This window comes from Boleophthalmus pectinirostris, unplaced genomic scaffold (genome assembly GCF_026225935.1).
Source record: "Boleophthalmus pectinirostris isolate CB_2022bp ecotype Guang Dong unplaced genomic scaffold, ASM2622593v1 HiC_scaffold_3, whole genome shotgun sequence".
Lineage (NCBI taxonomy): Eukaryota > Metazoa > Chordata > Actinopteri > Gobiiformes > Gobiidae > Boleophthalmus > Boleophthalmus pectinirostris.
Genome location: NW_026571299.1, coordinates 28562658 through 28584449, shown reverse-complemented (window position 1 = coordinate 28584449; position 21792 = coordinate 28562658). Strand labels below are relative to the sequence as shown.

The following is a 21792-nucleotide window of genomic DNA, read 5'->3' as shown; positions in this document are numbered from 1 at the left end:
CTAGCAGGACATCTACTGGACACAAAAATATCAGTTGCCATGAATTTGAAGTGTGTGACATTTTGCAGAAAGCCTGTGAATAAAACTGTCAGCAAAATAAAGAAGTATGCAAAACATGTATATTGTAGTGATGGCAGTGTACTGTGTATCTATATACTGGCAGTATGGAAAATTATTATTTGGAAATGATGAAAATGGAAATCGCAGCAAAATCCGAACCACTTCCTGAATCAGTCACGTGGTACAGCCGGGCAGCGAGGCTTCGGACGTCATCATTTTCAGCTCCTCCCCTAAATGAAGCAAGCCTTGATACGCGCATCGCGGAAACTACTACTACTCCCTACTCGGCACACGCTTCGAAGCCTCGATACGGAACGTCACATCTATGGAGTTGATTATAATTCCCAAAAATGACATTTTTAGGTGTCATCGGTGGCCTGCGGTGGCCTGCAGCGGCGTAAGCACACCGCCTCTGCTGTTTTTTTTTTTTTTTTTTTTTTTTTACTGTTTTGCTCTTTTTGCTTTGTTGTCTTGCTTGTTTTGCCCTGTTTTGCAGCTGTATTTTCTATTCTCGTCTCCCCATTTTGCACAACTGCTGTCTGTTTGGTGTTTCCTCCACTGTCTTCTTTTACTGTTTTGCCTATTTTTATTAATTGTTGTAGCTTCTTTTAAGGAACTTAAACTTGTGTTTTTAAAATGGAAAAATAAAGATTGTGTAAATGATGGAACCTGGCTCTCTCCCTGTCATTAATATGCTTACCCGTGTGCCTTATATTTAGACTCCATTTCCCCAAACTAGATTTGGGTGGCGTTGTTGAAAGAATATATTTCTCAAAAAATTTATAAAATGTTAAAACCGTTTAGTTATAGTTATACAAGGATATCAGTTTATTCTTGAGAGTTAAAAAAAAAACTTTACTTAACCGAATTACCATACTATATAATTTATTACAATACTATTGAATACGTGTATCATAATAGTATCATCATTCACGATGAGCCAACAATATAACTCATCCCAAAAAGATTGGACAAAAGTCCCTTAATATTTCGAGTCATCGCCACTTTATTTTGAATTGTCGTACCGGAAGTGGTTTTAAAAAGGAAAGTAACAGCGTGAAACAAGTTAGACGTAGTTTTTACAGCGCTGTTAATTTTACTCGGCATTTGTTTTGCGTATAATCGTGTGACAGTTCCATTTCCAGACAGCTGTTTTAAGTGGACGCTTTTTTTTTTTTTTTTTTTTTTATCAAGATCGGAAAGGCTAAGTTTGTGTTAGCACAGGGTCGCCACATAACGGGAAAGCTAGTAGGTAGCCATTCCCAGCTGTGCAAATACGATGTTAGGCCAAGAGGAGTCATAAACTCGCTTGAATTACTTTCTACACGCATACCAGCTGGTGCATCTGTAAACCTGCTTTTTTGCATCACGGATATCTTAATTTGCGAGTGTTGCTGCTGTTTGCTAACTATGAACCAACCAGATCCGCATTGTTTTTCCCTAGACGTGTTGAAGTGGCTAAAAGAAGGACAGACTATAAGATGGGGCTCTCGATAAGGCTGGTAAGTAAACCACTCCTTTTGCAGGGCTGGGACGAGTTTTCAGGTGTTGTTACGTGGATTTTTCACACTCGGCAGCATGGCAGATTGTGCGAGAATGCAGACATGTAGTTAGCTATGAAGAACCGAGGGGCCCAAATCGTGTTTGAATCTCATATTGAATTTCAGCAGTTTTGTCGCTTTTTCCACAGATCCTGTCAAGTTGAAGGACTGACAGCCGCCGAATAGACTGTCAAAACCGAGGACAGAGGCAGCATGAAGGCACTGGGGTCCAGGTTTTCGTTTTACGCTGGGTTTGTAGTGGGGACTTTCACCTTGTACGTGTTCCTACGGCAGCTGTGGTACGAAAGGACTGCCACGGCTAGTTTCAGTAATTATGACAAAATACACGATTATCAACTCCAACTGGAGCAAGATAGGAAAGTATGGAAGAAAGACAGATCAGCGCTGTTCAACCTGGAACACCCACACCACCAAGGTATGTACTATACTTAAACTAAGCCTAGTATTTAGTGCTAGTATTAGTGGTAGCAGAGGTAGTAGGTGTATTAGCTCAAATGTGGTTCTTTTTCAATGCATGTAAAAAGTTTGTAGTAAGTAGTAGTAGAGGTGGTGGAATGTCAAAAGTATTTGTCACTATATGCAAATCTGGAGCTCATGAGGAAAATTCATTTTCTGTATGTCTCCCATCCTTCTACCAGTGCCCCTGGGGCAACTTGTCAGGAACTATGAGCTACTGCCCTCAGGGACCAAACTCAGATTTTGTACTTGGCTTGGTCAGAACAGTTTCGTTTTGTAATGGTAGTAGTTCAAAGTGGAATATTCCATAGTGCTAGTAGTAGCAGTATTTGACTTGTTAAGGCTTGATTTTTAGTAGTTAACACACACTAACTAAATAAATGAGCATTCAATGGTACAACAACACTATTAATTTCTGAGGCATGTAACTCAACTTTGGCAAACAGTCCTTGTCAACTTCAAACGCAGACAGATTAAAACCTACAAATAAGTAATTTCACTAACTACAAAGCCCTCTCATAACAAAAATATCTAAGTTAAATATTTTTCAATTTCAAGAGTAATTTTAGATGGTAACTATATACTCATTTTCATTATTGGGTGTTAAATACCAACTTAAAGTGGTATTTAATCAATCAGTCAAACTTTATTTATAAAGCACTTCATACAAAAAAGTAACACAAAGTGCTGATGGCAAGAACTCGTCATTCGCCATCACATCAGGGTCGCCCTTTGACTCCCATTGATTTCTATTAATTTTTAGCAGTTATAAATATGGCCCATGCTAGGATACAGCTAGATGTTGCTAGGGTGTTTGGGAAACAGGAGTGCTTCATGCTTCATTTGTCATTATGCGATTACACGATAGCAAGAAGAAATATGCATGTCTCATGTCTTAAGCATTTGAGCAGTTCTACCTGTTTTTAATTGTATACTCATCTTAAATACTTTACATGCTGTACCTCAGTTGCAGTAGAAAACAAGGTTAATTTAAAGTGGCATTTAACACGTATTTTTCTATCAGACTTTATTTATAAACAGCTTTTCTTACAAAAAATGTATCACTAAGTGCTTTACAGTGATTTAAAACAATCCCCGCATTTCCTGACCCCTTCCTGATGCGTTAGTACGTATGGAGCTTAAGTTCCACTGTGCGTAAAAGTAAAGCTGTAACAGACCTCTTCACACGTAGCCTAGAAGAAGTGATAAAGCCCGCGTGTTTGCAGTTTGACAGGGAGCAGGAGACGAGGGAATGAAGAGAGAGAGACAGACGTGAGGAAGGAGTGAACAGACAACGCAACACACTCATCCTCAGAATCCAAACCAGCGTCTGTTTGTGTGTAAAAGCGGCACTGTCCTTCACAATAGCCATCGTTTCATCATTTTAATGAAATAATGGCCATATGCATTTATATGGTTTGTGCCTTTTTGATGTGTCCAGCGTCCAGACACGTGTCCCATGTGTAGGAGCGTATGGACTATAAAAGTCTCAAGCAACACTCGACTAGTCACTTTTTCAACTGTATCACACAGAGACAGGTGTTGTAACAGGTGTGTGAGTGCACGGTCTGAAACTTTGTTTCTTTATACGTTCTCGAGGACAAAGCTAAAATAATCTTGACAGTTAGCCTGGTCCTGATCAGGTTTGTGCCCGGTGCTTGTTAATGCAGCAACTCGGCACCACCTCTGGTTAGTCACTTTGGTGGAACGGAACTGAGGTTTTCATAAGCCTGGATTGGCCAAATAAGCCAGGCTTTCACTTCAACTTGCTTCGTGGATTTATTCAGAGCAGTCTTTTGATGTCAACATTAGCATTTTTAACCAGAAAGCAGCAAATTGACCTAGTTTGAACTTTACATTAAAGTTGCAGAAAAAGTACTAGGAACTCAGGAAATGTTCATATCTGCCCGTGAATGTGACTTTTTATTATTACTATTATATACCTGCTCAGTTGAGTATTTAGTTTTGATAATAGTTTTAGTATCAATTAGCATCTGACTTTCAATACTTTTGATAACTCTACATTAAACTGTACGTCTATTTTCCAGGTGAGGACAGTCGAATGGCAGATGAACTCTATAAGAAAGTTCGTATCTTGTGCTGGGTCATGACTGGACCCAATAACCTGGAGAAGAAAGCTCGCCATGTAAAACCACCTGGAGCCGCCACTGTAATGTTGTAATCTTCATGAGCTCCGTCGATGACCCAGATTTCCCTACTGTTGGTCTCGCCACCAAAGAGGGACGTGACCAGCTTTACTGGAAAACCATTCGTGCTTTTCATTATGTCTATGAACACCACGTACATGAAGCCGATTGGTTTCTAAAGGCAGACGATGATACTTACGTCATTGTTGATAACTTGAGATGGGTTCTGGCCAATCATACTCCAGAAGAACCCATATATTTTGGTAGGAGGTTTAAACCTTACACCAAACAGGGGTATATGAGTGGAGGAGCGGGTTATGTTCTGAGCAAAGAGGCACTGAAAAGATTTGTGGAGGGGTTTAAGAGTAAAACGTGCACTCATACTACCTCGGTGGAGGACTTGGCCATGGGGCAGTGCATGGAGAAGGTGGGTGTGATCGCAGGGGACTCCAGAGACACAGCACTGAGGGAAACGTTTCATCCATTTGTGCCCGAACAACACCTCACCACCAAGTTCCCCAAGAGCTTCTGGTACTGGAGCTACTGCTACTACCCCATCTCAGAGGTAAGAGACTCACTCAGCTCTCATTTTTGTATGAAGCAGACTTTCCAAAAAACATGAATATTTAAGTAGATTATGCACAATTAACTTTTTAGAGCTTTTAACCATGTGTATACAGTATGTAGTTGTTTAGTTGTGTCCCCTTCTCATTTATCTTCTCCAGGCTGTATTTGTAGTGACTTGTGCATGTTTGCGCTGCCTTAATCTTAATGGCTTATTTTCAAAACGCCATATTGCCAATCAGCTCTTTTTCACTGTCCCTGGTATACACCCACTGTACTTTCGTTGTCCAATGTGTGTGTTCTTAATAGGTGATACACGTAGGGTTCAGCACCGCTGCTTCGTAATTTTGGTGCAAGTAAAAAGTAAAAAAAATGTGAGGTGTCAACTCTTTGTTGTGATGACATTTGAGGACTGGTTTCTGTTATTAAGTCATTTTTAGATCAATATTATGATTTTAAAATGTCCAAATTATAATGATAATCATAATGATCCATTGGTGTCGTAGATTATAACTGAACAGCCAGCAAAAGCACAATACATCTTCTTTAAAAGTCTGAAAAGGAGTGAACGGGGAGCTAATCAACTATGTGGTAATTTATAGGGATGCAACTATATTGATGTGATCTTGATGCTTTTTAGGTCTCAGAAGAACCTTTATTTGCCTTATTTTATTACCAAAACTAATACAATAGTAAGTTTTATTAAATTACACTAAATCCTCATTCAATATGCAATTTTAAGTTTTAATCATTTTTTTGTGTTTTCTTGCACCTTGTCTGGAATGATATCAAAATAAGACGTTTATATATTTTCTGACACATTGTCTCATAATGATTAACCCAGACCGATACATGTGACTTATTTTGAGTCCACTTTTAGGATCCGGCTTCTTTGTTTACTTTCCTAAAGCTAACAGCCTTGAAAAGCACCCAGTGACAGCCAGTCACAACTTTGACCCATAGAAACAGTACAAATGTACTGATACAATCAAATAAAACAATTTCCCAGAAAATAAGGTTATGGCTTTAAGTTTAATCTCATTTACTGAAAATAAGTGAAATTGAAAACATATGATGAAGTCAGACCTATCATCTGAATTTGACCCTTCAATTCAAGTCTCATAGTTTTGAGCTCATTTGTGATATTTTTTCCCCCTGCACTTCCCTATTTTACTTCTTATCATGTGACCCAGTCTGTAGCTTAGCCATCATAAAGCTGTTGTAAATGTGGTACAGTGATGATGATGGGTCAGCGTAAATGAAAGTTGTAAAGACATTTCAGGACATTTTTGTAGAGGTATAAATTACAGAGTTAGCTGGTTTCATACATGTTATTGTTTGCAGAGTGTGTGTGTGTGTATGTATATATATGTGTGTATACATGTGTGTATACATATATATGTGTATATATATGTGTGTATACATATATATATATATATACACACACACACACACATATATACACATTATATATAGAGAGATGTATGTGTATATATATATATATATATATATATATATATATATATAACACATACACATTTAAATAGAAGATCGGCTGTTATGTGGATTTTTTTCACCCCTATGGCCGATACTGAATCCAGAGCAACCGCTGGCCTGTGCTGGAGATCTAAAGTGCAAATATCAGTCTAATTTATGGTCCCAGCTCTAGTTTAAATTGATGGGATTCCTGGTTAACCAGAAGTGGTTTTGTCATCATGCATGTTTGAGTAATTTAGGTCTCTCCTAGGCCCTATTTCAACCCTTCTTTAAATTTAGCTATAAGATTGTGTCCAATGCTTGGCCCACAAGTCTTTGTCACCCATGCTCCCACAAGACAATTGTCCATAAATACACTTGGTACAAAAGCAGTAGGCCATGTCACTATAATTACTATATCAACTTACTATATCAAGCATTTAAAATATGAAAAGCTGGAACTACATATATTTTTAAACTTGATATGTATCTTTATTTTCTTTGTAAGAGTGGGGGGATTTTTGTTATTTTATTTCATGCTATTTGTTGCCGATGAGGCCTTTTAATGGTAGTGTATTTAAAAATTATGGATTGCCAGTGACATAAAGTAGTTTCAGTGTTATTGTTTATTTCTAGAATTCTCTAGAATTCTGTTATCGTGACAGGCCTAGTTAGCAGTTATGTCCCATTCAAGTGTAACCCTTTTAAATATTCTTATTCTTCAGGGTCCAAACTGCTGCTCGGACATTTCGGTCTCCTTCCACTATGTTGATCCGTCTCTCATGTATTTAATGGAGTATTACACCTACCACCTCCGTGCCTTTGGTTATAAGTACCGCTACCATCCCCCTGTCCCATCCGGGTACAAGGGGGTCCTGGAAGCCCCCCCTGCTCCTGCTTTGGACCAACGAGACCATGTCCAAAACCAAGTCCAAGACCCTGCCCAGGATCAAAAACCAGTCGAGGCGGCAGAGGAGGCGCACAGTGAAGGCCATTGATGACAGTAGGACAGAACCAAACTGAAGGATTTTACTTTGTTTTAAATGTTTTTGAATCTTTTTAACCTTGCTTCATATCTGAGACAGTTCACTTCTTTGATAAGGAGTCAAAGATGAACGGCAAAGAACACGATAACCAGATAAGAGTGAACTGTGACCTAGTATTTGTGTGTTTTTTAAGTTAATTTTGTTATTCTTGTAATTCTCACGGCAAATGTCAAAAAATTACAATAGGAAAGGGAAATTTTAGTGGTCAAATTTTACAAATATTTATTTTAATAGTGAGAACTGGATGAAATATTTTGGGAGAATGTATGGTTTTAATTCGAAAAGTTGGTCACGCCAATAAAATGGAAGTAAAAATTTAACATTTACTGCGTATTAACTGTTATTGTTATTACTGATAATATTTTAGTTAGAGATCATTTTTTAAATTATATAATGTATAACTTTTACTACTAAATGTTCTTTATTAGACTTTCTGACCATTGCCAAATTTATTGACATTTGCCAGTGAGTATTAACAGCTTTTACATTATAAATCTTTGTTATTGCGTCTTCAGCTACTTATCTGGGGGTTGGCAATATTGTCAAAAAATGAATATTTTGTTTCACTTCATTTCAGAGCTGAACTAGTTCATTATAAACAGTTTGCAGTGGTCCAAAGTTATTCCTCACTTGCCTGATGCATTCTGACCAACCTAATTATTCACTGGGATAAACAACACTTTTCAAAACTTTCAGAGACCACTGAAGTTTTGCAATGATGCTAATGCTAACAACTAGCATGCTAAAATGCACTTCTACAGACTATGGTCTTATTTTGACCTCAAGAACTGCTTATAGAATATGTCTGTATTGGGTCAACACAAATTTAGCTCAAATATATGGGAAAAGGAGGTAGTTCCTTTAATTATGAACGGTATACTTCATATTAATGAATAAATAATTAAATAATTAATCATAATTTTTCAATATATCTCCCTCCTCTACTTTACAGGCTCAAACATTTGTTCAAACCACAATGGGATGTGTGTGTACTTTTTCTGTTGGGCTAAAACTAACCCCACCCCAACTCACGAAACTAAATGCTGCCCATTGTTTCTCTGTTGAGCAGCAGTTTGTAACTTAGATCTAGTTAAAATTAAGCAGCTTAAGGCTCTTTTGTCTGTGTTTAAACAATGACAATGGTGTAGCTAGCTGTTTGTCAAACACTGTGTTTGGCTCATCTGGACTATAAAACCTCTCAACTGCTGCTAGTCAGATATATATTTTTAAACTCAAAGTATCCGCCACCTAAAGATTGTGTTTTACGAAGTATTTTTTTTTTAAAACATCATCTTTAAATTGCAAATATTAAATACTGAAGATGCACTGTGTAGGGTCTGGAGGGTCTGCTTTTATTATTATTCATTGTCTGAAATGTTCCACAGTATGACATTAAACAGCTGTACTTAACATTCATTTTAGATGGTTTTAAAGCTCAAAAATATCTAGAAAAACAGGCATTATAACTGAGCAGAGTTGCCTCTCCACAGATCTGACCTGTATTCTGATAAAGTTTGGTCTCCAAGGTTAAACACTGTTAAGCATTCCAGACAAAGCAATAATATCTCCACGGAGAAAATAATTTGATGAACCCTCCAGCAGAGAAGTTACACAATACACCTTTAATGTTGAGAAAGGTACAGTACATGACTTTGATGATGATCCACAGTATGGCATTTAACTTCTCCATCTCTGGAAATAAGCAGGCAAAGTTACAAATCAGATGTGTGAAGAGGTGATCCCTCTCACAGTAGAAAAGCATGTTTTTCAGTATATTTCTAAAAGCAATAAAAACTTTAAATGAGAAACATTGCAAGAAACATCAGATTAATGACATATCTTAGAACATTTGAAGTAAAGCATTATAACATCTCCATGGAGAGTAGTTTAGTCTACAGCATAAAAGTTATGTAATATACTTTTAAAAACATTTAAAACATGTTTTTGATGAGGTAACCGCATTCCAACATGGCTCAAAGCTCACGAATTAATTTAGCCTAATATACGTTTAATTAACATAGTGAGGTATTTCATGCAAGTGTTGTTTTAACTAGTATTAAAAAACAGGAATTATAACTTTTGTTATTCATACCACATAATGTATTTGCAAAGTTACTCTCCAATATACACTTTCCACCCCTGTTTAGACAAGCACATTGCACAGTGCTTTGTGGTAAAGCGTAAGATTAAACTTGTGCCTCAAATTTGCAAAACTCACCACAATCTCTAAACCTAAATTTGTAATCTAGGCTGTTTCGTGAACACGTGCCCTCTACAACTGTTTAGTCAACTGTAATCCTCAATAACATAGTAGCGGTTTACACTTGCGTTTAAGGTCTAAAGTAACAGAACAAGATTTGGGTGCAATGTTGACAGTTCTCTGATAGTGAAAACCTCCATTCAGGGACATGCTATAGTTTACAATGGGCTTAGCTCCAAGTGGGACAGTGGAAAAAGGATTAAACCAGGACAAAAATAAATGCTCTCTTTAATTTGAAATAAGTTTTAAAATAAGGAAGCAACTCAATATATTTTTTTATGTGATACTATATAAGTCCAAAATGAAAGTAAAAAAAACCTAACCCTATCTTAAATATCTTGAAAAAGTATTGTGTTTGTGAATGATTTGTTTGATAATCATGGTTCATGCTGTCATTAAAGCAATTAAAGTAATAAAACACATACACACACATACACACACCTCTAGTCACCCCCTTAAAGCAGTTTCTAACAAATATTTCAAACATTAGCAGAGGTTTTGTGCATCTGCTTAATAGGCCACTTCTCATAGAAAAAAATGTAATTTTTCTTCTTAACTTGAACACGTTGCACATATGTATATCATTACATTGCCCTTTCATCCCATTGTGGTTTTGGACTCGCCTCAGTTTAAACAGTAAGGAAGTAATCTGTATTTTACAAGCAACTATCCTTTGGCTGCACCACATTCCCGTTGACTTACCTCCTCGAAGCCTCAACTGTCCTTTCATTTTGAGTTATGTCTTAACCTTCCTTCTGGGTCCAATCTTAATTATAAAATGAAATTATTTTATTTTGCCCCAGAACTTTGTGTGATATTGGCTTAAAATATGTAGTAGTACAAAACCACCACATTTACTTTTGATAAGGGCTGCGCAATATGATAAACTATTGTGATAACTACATTTTAACATTTGATTTCTACAACCAAAGTTTGGTAACTATTGAATTAAATGCCACAACACATTTAATTCAATAGTTACCATTTTACCCTGTGTAATGGGAGAAATCTCAGTGGAATTCTGCAATACTTTACAATATATTATCCAGCCCTTCAAGTAATTCTTTACTTGCCTAAACTATTGTCTTAATTTGACTAATATTTTGGTCTGTATGGAAAAAATGTCACCATATTTGTATTAATGGGAAATGTTTTATTTACCAAAAGGTTAAAGTAATCCCCATTTTCTGCTTGTACTGTCCATGTTGGGACTGAGGAGTTGACGTTTTTAGAGCGAAGCTTTGAAAATTGACCTGCATTATTCGTCTCTCTTTGTACTTCCTGTTTCTACTTCCTGCTTCCTGTCATGTGAACTGTTTTTAGCTTGTGCCTTGAACATGGAGACGCTGCACATATGACTTTGCACTGTGATGTTATAGAAAGATTTAAAATGTACCTAATATTTTAGACACTTGCCTTTTTAGGAAAGTCAATGAATGGTTTCCTTTTATTGAAATATGATTTGTGTGGATTGTAATGATGATTTTAAAATTGGGAGAGCCAAAAACAGCATTTCTTGACCTATTGTTATATATATGTTGTGTGTTCAGAATTCATAAAAGTTTACCATAGTATTGTAACTAAACTGTAAGGTTGAGCCAGCGTAATACTTTTGCAAATCTCTTACTCACTGAATCATCTGAAAGCACAAAGATACGTAGTTCTGACAGTTGAAATTTGAACAAAGGAGATGATTTTGAATAACTCTGACTAAATTAAATTAAATTTCTTTGTTTCTAATAATTTCCATCATTTAACCTATTTGACAAAAGTGAGCTGACGTGTTTTGTCAGTAGGTTTGGTTCACGGTCACATTTGAATTTGACATTATTTCAGCGTGAGGGCTGTTGCCTAGGATCCACAATACACACATTTTTCAATCCTGGTCACCGGTGAATCTCCCTGTTTTCAAATGGAGTCTGCCCATATCGGAAAAAATAAAGGGAAACATCTCCCCTGTCCCCCAGCTCCATTTTAATTCTTGAATGGTGAGCTCTCAAATGAACACAATCTATGTAGAAATAATATTTCTAACTGCTTTCATATTATTTGATGATCAGATTTGAAGAACATTTAAACATTAACCACTGATGCTTCTTTGTCTTTACAGCTATGAGAAAAAATTAAAAATCCCTTCAAAAGCACTGCACTGCAAAACAAATACATCCACTTGACTTAAAATGACTTGAATTCAGAATCTTCTTTTGAATAGTTGTTTTTTGGTTTGTCAAATAATACTAATACTAAAGTTAGGCACTTGAGTATCAGTACTGAACATTTGTTACACATTACGGTAACAAATCTACTGGTTGGACTTGAGTTGCACATGTTTTTAATTTGATCAAGACTAGTTCATTTAGATCCCATGATACTCTTCAATAAATTGTTCTTATTTTGTATAGAAAACACCAGTGCTTTTAAGAAGACTGCTTTTAAATATTGTGGTATTAAAATCAATATAAAGTATTGAGCCTCAGTATTTCAATGGAGTTTGAAATATTAGTATTGTGGCAATGCTAGTCTGGGTTTTGTTTTCTTTTGTTTGACATTTTGGATGTCATGTTTCCAGGTAGTTTTACGAACCGTTTTCAATATAATTTCCATTATCTACAAGTACTTACTAAAAACTGTTAAAAAATAAAAATAAAAAATATATATACTCAAATTGAAATCCGCATTCTGGGCCTATATTATGTTATTTTCTGAGCTATGTCATAATGCTGTTTGCTCATCAAAAGCATATCCAGTGTGTTGTTTCATTCACACGTTTAACGCAAAAATCCTGCATATATAGACACATCTCTCTCAACTTAAAACTCTGTTCCACCTTGTGATGTCATGTGGCAATACAGGAAGTGCTCCTCTGTGTTTTTAACCTTTAAACTGTTTTAAAATTTCCCATCTCTACTAAACAAAACGTAAAAGGTAGCTGTTAAAAAAACTACTGACATAAGGTGGACTAGAGCATTTTAGGCTGTGGAGTTGTAGACAGACTAATAATAAAGGATTAGTTGAATGTGTGAATGTTTTTAATGAGGAAACAGCATTCTAACATGGCTAAAAGCTCACTAGAGGCAATTTTGCATAGTATAGGATCTTTAAACTCTTATATTTTATATTTTTGCAGTGTGGTGTGCAGGTCTTTAACTTGATTGTATTGGACTTATTTTTGAGCATGTGTGAAGTGTTCAGACAGTGACAATCTTGAACATTTAACTCTTGTATTAAAGGGACCGTGTACAGCAGTGTATTTATGAAATCTGAATGTATTTATGTTGACCTTTCTTAATTGTGTAAATAAGCCTTGAGCAGTGTGAGCCAGAAAGTTTTGAAGTGAATGGTACTTTAATCACTATAAATAAATGCATATTTTATTGTACTATTTTGTCTTTGCAATTTATTTACAACTAATTAAAGGGCTTGTATGTTGTGTTCTGATCTGTTTTAATGTTGTGTGTACTTAGAGTAGAGTTGTGCTTCATTCACACATGTTTAACACATAAAATTCTGCATAATTTAAGCTGAGTTCTTCTTTCAAACAGAAAACACTGTTCTACTTTGTGATGTTATGTGGTAATATAGGAAGTGCTCTACTGTGTTTTTAAACTCCATACACTTCCACAAAATTTGGATAAGTACAGACCTGGAATTGCCAATCTACTGAACAAAAGTTAAAAGGTAGTAGTTAATTTGAACACTACCACTTCATGACATCACAAGGTGGAACAGAGCATTTTGAACTTTGGAGATGTAGACAGACTAATAATAAAGGATTATTCAAACATTTGTGAATTAAACAAAATGCAACTCCAGGAATGTTTTTGATTAAATAACATTAAAACATGATTTAAAGCTCAAAAGAGTAAATTTTGCGCATTATAGGACCCTCAATACCAAACTGTCAATGTGTTACTAATATTATTTTTTTTACATTTGACCCTTCCTTCAAACATATCAGGAGCACTGCATCTGACCTACCTGGAGAACATGCAAACTGCACTTTACAGTGAGATAATTAGGCAAATTTGTTTAAGTAAATCTGTTTTGTCTCATGGAGAATGAAATGTAAATAATGGAGTGAGCACTGATTTAAATATGGTGTAAATGTTTCTGTAAACATTAGCAATCTGATTAAAGGTGCACTATGTAGCTTTTACAGTGAGGGGTCAGCCGCCTTCTTGTCTCCATGGAAATGCTATTGCATTGCCTGGAATATTCCACAGTATGACATTAAACCAATCTTTCTCCATTAGGACTGGGTGATATAGCGATAAAGTCAAATCGTGACCTCATTCCTGTAACAATATGTTAACTGTATTAATGCAGTATAAAATAAGTTTTAGTTCATACTATGAAACTTTTCAGTAAAAGCAATACCGTCTCCATGGAGACAAGCAGTTGGCGAAAAGTTACATACAGCAGCTTTAACTTTAAACCTCAGCATGACACAGACTGGTACGTCTTCTCTTTGAAAGACATTTTAAATGTAAGAGACAACACCACAATTTGTTTTTGCGCTGGTGCTTCTTTAATATGTAAATCCTGAATTTAAAAGTTTGTAAATCTCACAATAAACTGAACATACTTTGCAGCTGATGTCATCAACATTCACACTAACTGTAGGCTCTGTCTGAGGCTTTATTCAATTTTAATTTGATCTTTGTTTTTAATTTGACCAGAAAGAACTGACTGAGTTTACAACAGGTGAGCTGATTTGTGCTGTTAAACAATGTGTTGTTTAAATCATTTTGTATTTTTTTCATACATTTTCTAAATGTTTTTGACTGTGTTTGCTAAAGTGTGCATTGTGTCACCATGGTAACTGCTGAACATAACACCATTAGGGATACATGTAGAACACCCCCAGCAAGATCTCAGTACAAAGTATCAATAGAACCACTGTATTTTCACAGTACAAAATGCATCTAATTATTTGCTATACAAATGTGTCCATAGTTTGTCGCCGTTCAAATCTTGCTCTGAAAAGTTAACCAAGAACAACATCATTAGACAAGGTCAATTCAACTGGTGCACAATCAAATTTAGTTCGAAAATATATATATATTTTTTTTACCCAGGATGGTCTTTGGTCACAGTGAGGCTTTTCTGAATTTTTTCTGTTGACACAAAATGCATAACTTATAATATGTTAACTTATACAATCCTATTACACAAGTGTTTTCTCCTCAAGAACATACCTAGATTTGTGTTTTGTTTCATTCACCCATGTTTGAAAAACCTTTTATTACTGTCTACTTCTCTAAAGTCTACTTCTCTTCTCTGAACTCAAAATGCTCTTCCACCTTATGATATGAAGCGGGAGTTTTCAAGTTAACGGCTACCTTTTACTTTTTGTTTAGTAGAGATGGGAAATTCCAGGGCTGAAATAGTGAAGATGTGTGAAAATTAAAAACACACTGGAGTACTTCTTGTATTACCACATGACATCACAAAGTGGACCAGAGTGTTTTCTGTTTGAGAGAAGAACTCAGCCTAAATTTGTAGGATTTGTATGTTACTCATGCGTGAATGAAATGATCAGAATGTTTTGTGTTTGTTTGTAATGAGGAAACAACATTATAACAGATCAGGAAATTGTGTAATACAGGACCTTTAAAGTCTATAATTGTATGTTAAAGGCAACTAGTTAAACAATGTAAGATTAATTATTTAATAGGTTTAGTGCGTGTTTTATTTTTATTTTATATATTTTGTTTATTTATAAGAAAGGGACAGTGCACAATATAAATTAACCTTGATAGAGAGAGATGCATCGTGCCAGGTTGTAGCACTAGAGCTAATTTCCACCTATAGTCCGTCGTGCATGTTTTTAGGCGTGTCAGTTTATATAAGCAGTTATTAACAGTCTTTAACTAAATGAATCATAATTATAATTATAGTTTACGCTTCAGTGTGATTTACTTTATTGAAAAGCCTCTTATATTGCTACTTTGATTAAGCTATGAAATTAATCACTGTTTACTCAACTCTTTAAAAAAAAAAGCTATATTTGTCGTTGCAGCTCAAGTCATTCATTAATCACACAGTCATTGTTTGTTTTAGTGACACACATGGTTCACTTGGCTACAGCTGCCCTGGGATAGACTGACAGAAGCAAACCTTTCAATCTAGATTTTAATTCCTTAATAATGAATCATAGAAAACCGTTTATTTACTTGAACTAATATGCAGCACTGTCCTACATTACACAAAAAAAAAATTGACCTTTGTGAACTTTAGGCCATGATATAATGTTGTTACCTCATCAAAAACATACCTGGAGTTGTGTTTTGTTTGATTCACACATATTTGAGTAACCCTTTACAGTTAGTCTGGCTATATCATCAAAACTCAAGACGCTCTGTTCCACCTTGTGATGTAAAGAAGCAGCAGTTTTCAGTTAACAGCTACCTTTTACCTATTGTTATGTTAAGACTGGCAATTCCAGGGCTGAAATTAACCAAATAATTCCAGGGAAGGTTTATTTAAGTGTATGTAAATATTGCCACATGACATCACAAGGTGGAACAATGTGTTTAATGTCTGAGAGAAGAACTCAGCCTAAATAACCAGGGTTTGTGTGTTAAACATGTGTGAATAAAACAAAACACAACTCCATGTCTGTTTGGGATGAGGAAACACTATAACCTGGATCAGAAAATGGTATAATATATGGACCCTTTGCTTTGCTCACCTGATGTCCTTCCTAAAAGTCCTCCCAAGATCCGGTCTATGATTCCTGTGTCATACAAAAACACATTATTTACAAGAGTTCTGTGTCCTTACATGCTTTTTTTAGCAACATGACTATAATCTCACTTTGTTTTGGAGCGCTCCTACGTCCAAATAAACTCACAAAACTGTCCTGGTCGATGTCTTCAAATCTTTTCAGCGCAAAGTCCTGCACCTCACAGCATCGAGCGTCACTCTGAGGAAACAACAAAAACTAAAATTCAGCCTCAAATATCTAGTTTATGACCAAGCATCATCAAAATTGAAAAAAATACATAAATAAATAAATTAAGGTATTTTTTTTACAGTTACACAGTGCACCTTTAAAGCCACCTCATGGTTTTAAGTTACTGCTATACTCTACATGTAAGATCAAATTCACCCAGGCAAAGTGATCACTGAGAAATTATAGACTGGCTTATTGTTTACAAAATTGTCTACAAGTTCCTGAAAATGTGTTGTTTAAATCCATTTTATATTTTTTCTTTAGTTTTCAGACTATTTAAACTTTTTTGTCTGTGTTTGCTAATGTGTGTATTGTGTCCATGCTAACTACTGAACATCCCACCATTAGAGATACATGTAGAAGACCCCCAGCGTGATGTCATTGTAAAGTATGAATAGGGTCGTCTCTCACCTGAGTCTGAGTGTCGCAGGGCTGAGGGCTGCTCCAGATCATCACAGGAAACACAGTGAGCATCATCAGGGCCAACACAGAGGCCAGAGTGCAGCAGTGGGACATTCTCTTCATCCGTCTAAACAACAAGGGGAGGTACATCTACATCATTAAAGCTCCTATGTTACACAGAGCTGATTCTTGTGAGATTTAACCTGTTATAATGCCGATACCTTATCAAAAACATACCTGGAGTTATGTTTCAATCATACATGTTTGAATAATGTATATATGTATGTAATATGTACACTGTAAGCAATTGCTGTAAATTTACGGCCAATTTCCAACAGTAATATACTGCCACAGACACACGCACACAGACAGGAATAAATTGGCTGATGAAAAGTGGTCTCATGGAAAAATAAATAAATAAATAATTCCAGTGGCAGAGCGTGCATTTCACACCTAGGCCTTCAGTAGTGCTCCGTCTGAAACAATCCTCAATAACTATTTTATGGTTACCTAGCTTACGAAAGATGTAATGTTATTGTACGTCCCTTATTTTTGATTATTGTGTTTGTTGCTGTTTAGAGTGGCAACGCTGGAATAAAGCCAGGAAGAGGAACAACAACTAGCCTGGTGACATTTATTTCTCCATGACTGAGATGATTCCTCTTTGAATCACTGTCCACACCTACTCATACGAAGATAAGCATGCACTTACTTTTAAGAGGTAAAACACAGGCCTTACGGGACTCTTTGGTGGTAAAGCACAAGCCTAACTCACATACTATTTTAAAAGTTTAAAACATGAGTCTATGTCACAGAACTCCTTTAAGAAGTAAAAGTACCTCAGAGACCTATTTTAAGAGTTAAAACTATGGAGTAAGAAAGCTTTTACAAATATTTGTGTGCATAGAATCTGTGCATATTTGGGAAATCCGTGCATATTTGTCTGTGTTTGAGCATAAAATAAATATTCGTAAAATCTCGAATGCGTCCAGTCGTACATAAAATATATTGTGTGTATTTTATCCATCAGAATACGAACTGAAAAGTTACAACATCAAGAATTACAATCACGAAATGAAAATTTACAATTACGCTTTCTTCAGTACGAATATGAATTCACAGACCCGACTGTCAAAAATACAACATCACTTCACAAGCAGAAGAAACATCAATCGAGATGCATGGTTACATGGTTTAAACATGTTTTAGTCCTGGTTCAGTCCTGGTTCAGTCCTGGTTTAGTCCTGGTGTAGTCCTGGTTTAGACCTGGTTCAGTCCGTATGCGGCCCAAAAGTCCGGCATCTCAATTGATGTTTCTTCTGCTTGTGAAACGATGTTGTATTTTTGACAGTCGAGTTGTGTCTGTGAATTTGTATTCGTACTGAAGAAAGTGTAATCGGAAATTTTCATTTCGTGATTGTAAGTCTTGATGTTGTAACTTTTCAATTTGTATTCTGATGGATAAAATACACACAATACATTCTATGTATGACTGGACTCATTTGAGACTTTACAAATATTTATTTTATGCTCAACTACAGACAAATATGCACGGATTTCTATCCTATGCACAAGAATATTTCTAAACCAGGACTGATCCCAGGACTGAACCAGGAGGACTAGATAATTTTTTCCCCCAAATGTTGCCATTGACTGAAATTCTTACTGAGGTATAGTTCTATAGACAGCAGATAATACATTCCAGTAAATCTATATGCTGTAGATATAATTGCTTTTTGATAGAACATATACATGTACCTCACAGGACTAGGAAAAAACAGCTTACCTACAGTTTCTTCCCAAATGTTGTAATTGATGCCTATTTTCGACAAGTTCTTACTGATGTGTATTTTCACAATTGTCTTAATATACATTTTCATAATCTTGGAAAAGTGTGTTTTACAAATGTTGTTACTGATACATACTTTTAGATGTTCTTAGTGATGCATATTTGCAAACAGCAGAGAATACACTGGAGTAAATTTATACTTAAACTGCCTTTTGAGAGCATATAAGCATTCCTTAATTCTTTCTAGGTTAAACACTCATTTCCTTTGTATTAGTCGCCTCAGTGTTTGGCCCAATTGGTTGATCCAAGGTAAAGTTTCAGTATGGTATTTGTTAAACAATAGTATGGAAACAGTTACAACTTTTTTTGTGCTTTCATGTTTGGTAAGGTCTCTGACATGCAATCTGAGAATTTTTTGTTAATTGCCATTGCATCCTGCAGACACTATTTGGCTATTTTTATTTTGCTACTCAGAATCTCTTTGGCTTGTCATGTAAAATTTTTTTGTTTATTATTATTATTATTATTATTATTATTATTATTATTATTATTATTATTATTATTATTATTATTATTTTGTATTATTATTGTATTTTACAGTAACAGTATTCATATTGACAATGCCTGTTTCAATAAATATTTGTGTGATTTATATCCTTTGTAAATTGTTTATTGGTTATTATGCATAGGTTTAAGCCATAGTCCACAGAACAATTTTAATTTTGATTGCAGTGAATTTTGAGATTTTAGATATTCTAAAGTGCTGAGTCACTGTATTATGCCTGGCTACAGTAAACATTTAGTAACCCAAGGATGTTGTAAATTAAAATAATCACTGAAATACTGCATTTTATTTTTACTGTAATAGGTTATGATCTGTGAATTGGTCAACAGTATGGAAACTACAAAATTACAGTATATTGGAGGATCTCTGCTGCCAGTAGTTAATTGTAAATAATAAAAAAAAAGCACACATATATACTGTATTTCACCAAAACAATAATAAGCTGTAAAGTCAAATTACTGTAAAATAACAGTAAAGTGCTGGCGTCTCTGCTGCCAGAACTTTACTGTAAATTTAAAAAAATACAGAAATATACTGTAATTCACTATTACAGCAATATGCCGTGAGGTGAATTCACAGTACAAATGCTGTTAAATAACAGTAATGTGCAGGCGTCTCTGCTGCCAGCTCTTTACTGTTATTTTACAGAGAAATTCTTTACAGTGTAATACAGCTCTAAGCTCAAAATACTCCGCTGCACCTTGTGATGTCATGTAGGTTAGGTCATGTAGTAGTTTTCAAGTTACCTTTAATTCAGAAGAGATTCCAGGGCTGAAATCATTCAAATTATTCTAACAGTGTATAAAGTTTAAAATTACAGTGGAGCACTTCCTGTATTACCACATGACATCACAAGGTGGAAAAGACAGTTTTCAGTTTGAGAAGAAAGCTAAATATGCAGGATTTATGCGTCAACTGAAACCAAAACAAAACTCCGGGTTTGTTTTTGCATACTGCATCTAATTAGAAAATGTTTTATTGCCCATTAATCAGGAAGTGCACATTAGCTTGGTAGTTGTTGTTAACAGTCATGGCAAAACTCCACACTGGTCTCTGAGAGCTGTGAAAAACACTTTCAACCACATCACAGTGGATGATTAGCATGCTCAGATGGCATAAGGTATGGTAAGTGAAGAATACCTTGAGGCCAATGCAAACCTGAGTTTCAGGTTTTACAGACAATAAAAATAGGTACAGTGCCTTGTTATGTTAAATCTGACTGAGAGGACAGCACACTGACTAAAACCTGTACATGCCATTTACATCATGTCAGATTCATTTGTATAGCACATTTGAAAACAACTATTCAGAATGCATTGCTTTCAAAAACATTGTCCAGATGACTCTGAAACATTTTTTTCTATATTAACATTTAAATTAACTACTTTTGCTCTTATTCTGCCTCGCCAAACCGGTTAATCCTAACATGGCCAAAGAAAGAGTATGGAACATGTACAGAGGAGGGAGAGTAAATGCATTCTGTGTAGTCACTCCACCCAAACCACAGTCATTTTCACAGTGTGGCTATACAAAATGTAGAGTCATGTTTGCAACACAATTTTGTGCTCTGTCAGTCTCTCGTAGTTAATTGTGCACAGATGCTTGGGTAGAAGTCACAATAAGGAATGGATTAAGAATGGAATTTTTTTAAATAGTTTTTTTTTTGTGATTGTGATTTTCAACTAGTGGTTCAAGATCCAAAATTAGTCTGTTCTAATTAATGTAATGCTAATGTCAATTTGTAAGGTCTGACTGTATTGCAAAGTAGTATTTTTTTTTTTCCTTTGCCCCACTTAAATGTTCAGAATTAGACTTTGGTGGAAAGAGTATTAAAAATGTTACTTAAAAGTCCTAGACCTGATTTTTACCTCCGCCAAGGAGGTTATGTTTTTGCCTCTGTCTGTCTGTCTGTCTGTCTGTCTGTCTGTCTGTCTGTCTGTCTGTCTGTCTGTCTGTCTGTCTGTCTGTCTGCAACATAACTCAAAAAGTTATGGACCGATTTTGATGAAATTTTCAGGATTTGTTGGAAATCTGAAAAAGAAGAACTGATTTCATTTTGGGAGTGATCCGGAAGAAATCCTGGATTCTGGATCACTTTTAAATTTTAGTTAACATTGTGGTAAATGGGGCCAAAAATTTTGTTTCTCAATATCTCGGTTAATTATTGACCAAACCCCATGAAATTTGACTCAGGGATGGACAATGGGATCCTCTTTCATATTCCAAAGGCTGATCCGGATCTGATCCAGAAGACTGATTTTATCGCAATTTATATAAAAAATGGGGGTAGTCCTTGGCGGAGGTCTGCGCTCTCTGAGTGCTTTTCTAGTTTCCAATGTATTTGAGCAAACTTTGTCTTACCCCAGTACAGGTATGTTGTATATGCAGCTCTTGAAGTCAAAATCAGACCACTGTGTACTTTCTGCATCTAATTATAAGGTGTTTTATTGTCTGATAAGCAGGCAGTGCATGATAGCATGCTAGTTGTTGTCAGGCTTACCGCTGCA

General features: G+C 35.6%; 1 protein-coding gene across 1 annotated transcript; it reads left to right on the top strand.

Moving 5' to 3' along the window:
• Positions 1-1090: 1090 nt before the first annotated feature.
• c1galt1lb (core 1 synthase, glycoprotein-N-acetylgalactosamine 3-beta-galactosyltransferase 1, like b) lies at positions 1091-12950 on the top strand. The gene is given in 5 exon segments (XM_055160175.1): positions 1091-1562; positions 1731-2037; positions 4127-4228; positions 4231-4790; positions 6991-12950. Coding segments are annotated over 4 exon segments (1158 nt in total). The 5' UTR covers positions 1091-1562; positions 1731-1814; the 3' UTR covers positions 7264-12950.
• The last annotated feature ends 8842 nt before the right edge of the window (positions 12951-21792 follow it).